This window comes from Cystoisospora suis (genome assembly GCF_002600585.1).
Source record: "Cystoisospora suis strain Wien I chromosome Unknown contig_6297, whole genome shotgun sequence".
Lineage (NCBI taxonomy): Eukaryota > Apicomplexa > Conoidasida > Eucoccidiorida > Sarcocystidae > Cystoisospora > Cystoisospora suis.
In genome coordinates this window covers 1-3,222 of record NW_027159086.1, presented here as the reverse complement: position 1 = coordinate 3,222, position 3,222 = coordinate 1, and the positions used below count along the sequence as shown (strand labels likewise).

At 40.0% G+C, this 3,222-nt stretch overlaps 1 protein-coding gene across 1 annotated transcript in view; it reads left to right on the top strand.

Annotated features, from left to right (window-relative positions):
• The window catches only part of CSUI_009905 (afg1 family protein), a gene marked incomplete at its 3' end in the record, with an annotated part of 3,922 nt that extends 1,011 nt beyond the window's left edge, over positions 1-2,911 (top strand). The window contains exons 3-6 of the mRNA XM_068070014.1: positions 525-678; positions 992-1,194; positions 1,730-1,874; positions 2,807-2,911. Coding sequence (XP_067918010.1) covers positions 525-678; positions 992-1,194; positions 1,730-1,874; positions 2,807-2,911 — 607 coding nt within the window. The remainder of the gene's footprint in view (positions 1-524; positions 679-991; positions 1,195-1,729; positions 1,875-2,806) is intronic.
• Between the last annotated feature and the right edge of the window lie 311 nt (positions 2,912-3,222).

Sequence of the window (3,222 nt, the reverse complement as noted above, 5' to 3'; positions counted from 1 at the left end):
ATACGTGCATACATACATACATAGATACATACGTGCATACATACATACGTACATACATTCATGCATACGTGCGTACATACCTGGTGCACACAAGTATTAGATACGCCGCGCTACGCCACTGTATACATACATAGATAGAAATATGTGCATATTCATGTATATAGATACACATATCTCCATATATAGGTAGGACAGAAGATCCCTCTAGACCTTTCTTTCTTGCTATCTTCCTGTCGTGTATTTATAGAGCTGGACGAACAACAGCATCTACGTGTCTTGGTGTGTATGTACTCGAAGGTCTTCTCGATCTTCTATGAGTGAATTGGCCAGTCTTCTTCTTCTCTTCTTTCTCGCAACATCTTTCCTTGTCCTCATCATGTATACAGAAGTCTATACCACATGTACACCGAATAAATGCCTGAGGCCTCAAACATATAAATATGTATAGATATACATGTATATACCTACGTATGTATAGAAAAATGAATATGCATGCGCATGCGTGTCTCGTTGGTAATGTGTAGGTTAAGTAAACTAACGGCGAGCTCTCATGGCTTATATTTCGTGCCTCCCCGCGAAGAAGAAGAAATTTTGAAACAATTTAAGTATCTCCTACAAGACAACTCACTCTCTCCTGGGCCTGGATCGATACAAGTCTCCATGGGAAGAGACCTACAAGTAAGAATGCCTGCTTCTCCTTCTCCTCCTCCTTTACATTCTTCTTCTTCTGTCTTCTTTGCAGCCGGCTTATTCTGTGCGTGACGTCTGCCTCTCTGTTCCCGCGTTCCAAGTACTCCCACTTAGGCATATCTCTCTTCGGATACACATCAATCTAATTCTCTCTCGTAGATTTCCTCTATCTACCTTTGATCTATCTTGAATGTATGCATCTCTCTGTAATCTTCCGTTCTATCTTCCACATCTTCTTCCCTTCTTTCTTGATCTCGTGTTTTCTTTCTCTATCTTCTTTCTCTTTTTCTTTCTCTTTTAGGTCCCATGGATGTCGGGAGGTTTTGCCCAGTTTTCTTTTGAGGATCTTTGCATGCGATCTGTGGGGCCTAGTGACTTCCTCGCGATAGCTCAGCATTTCCATACAGTCTTTCTCTCGACCATTCCTGACTTACATGACAAGATGGACGACTACCCAAATGAAATACGTCGATTCATCAGTCTCATCGACATCCTCTATGAAAAGTACGACCAACACTCCACATAGATAGAGAGACAAAGATAGATAGAGAGATAGATAGAGAGACAACGATAGATAGAGAGATAGATAGAGAGATAGATGGAGAGATCGATCAGTCGTATATCAAAGATAGATACGTAGAGAGATCAGAGAGAGGGAGATTAAAGATAGATAGATAGATCAGAGATAGGAAGATAGATAGTTTCGAGACGGGTAGATTAAGGACAGGTAGATAGATTGAAGATAGACAGATTAAAGATAGATAGCCGTTTGTCTAGACTGCTTTCCAGGCACATCGAGAAAGAGAGAGAGCGGGCGAGAATAGCTCCTATCTCGTTCTCTCACATCAACATCCCTCTACAGGAGAGAAAGAGAGACTCTTCAGTTCTTTCTTCTTCTTCTTCTTCTTTTTCAATTCTTCGTTCTCCTTAGAGCCAACTTCATCACGATCATCGTCCGTGTCTCCTCCTCTTCTTCTTATTCTTTTTCTTTTCACTCCGTCGTGAATGTGTATGTGTGTATTCTTCTTCTTCTTCTTAGACATACGCGAGTAATTTTTGACGCAGCGGCGCCTCCCTTCCGTCTTCTGGGGATTCCTCCTAGTGTCGAACACTTCGAACTCTTAAGGCAAAGCATTCAGAATCAATTCCACACTCTACAAGACTTTCTCAATGCTCTCAAACCTGTAAGAGGGTTCCTACAGAGGTTTCCTTCTTTCTCTCTTTCTCACTCACTCACTCTTTCTTTCTTTCGTTCGTTCGTTCTCACTCTTCCTTTCTTTCTTTCGTTCTTTCTCACTCTTTCTTTCTCTCTCTCAGTCCGTGAATTACGGAAGCATCTGAAGAAGAAGGAGAAGATTAGGTGCTGCCGAAGAAGTAGAGAAGATAAGATAGGACACGACTCACGTCTTATTACATCGAGTATGACGTCTTATGCATATCTCTCTCTCTCTGTATTTCTGTCCAGATAGATATGGATCTATCTATCTATTTGTATCCATAGACAGATCCCCTTCTTTCTCAGAAGTTTTGAGTAGTTGTTTTCTTTTGTCTTTTCATTACTATTTGACTTTCTCCTGTCTATTGTGTGTAAGTCTGTATCGTGACCACCTACACAGAGAAGATTGCTGAAGCTACATACATGAATAGATCGACGATAGCTAGATAGATCAAAGAGAGAAGAATGAAGACAGCTAGACAGACAGATAGATAGATAGGTCAATAGATAGATCACTATATAGAGAGGTATACGTACGTAGACGTGTGTGTGCATGCGTCGACGTCATGGATCAATTGGCGATGTATCTCTCCTACATAAACTTAGTTAGAATGAAGACAATCCACTCTAGGAGTTCTTCATATAAGCATAGACATAGATATAGAGAGTCTTGTTGAATATGATACATAGACTAGAGGCAGATCAAAGAAAGATAGTAGGTCGATCAAAAGTAGATCAAAGATAGATAAATCAAAGATAGACAGAAGAGTCAGTAAAGAAGTGTGTTATGCTTCCCTTATTAGTAAAGTTCTCTTCAAGGCATTCCCATCAGCACACCCAGGAATCTTTCTCCTCTTCTTTTTTCTTTCTTTCTTCTTCTCCTCCTTTGTTGTCTTTCAGTTCTGTTTAGAGAAAGCCGCTTCTTCTTCTTCATCTTTCCCTTCGGATATGATAAATGAAGAGAACTGGCGAAAAGGAACGAGGCAACTTCTTAACCTTCCAAATGAGTATGTACATCATTCTAAATGCCTAGACTTTCTCTCTATCTTTCTTTTTCTCTTCTTCTTTCTTTGGAGAATATCTACCCCTCTCTTCATCAATCTCAGCTTTCCGTGTTTGCACTTCTATTCTTTTCTTTCTCTTTCCTTCTCTCTCTCTCTCTCTGTCTTTTTTGGTGCATAACATGTCTGTACACATGCAGCTCCATGTAAGCAGATCTTCCCCTATCTATCTATCTATCTATCTTTAATCTATCTATCTATCTTTAATCTATCTATCTATCTTTGACCTATCTATCAGTCTATCTTTAATCTCTC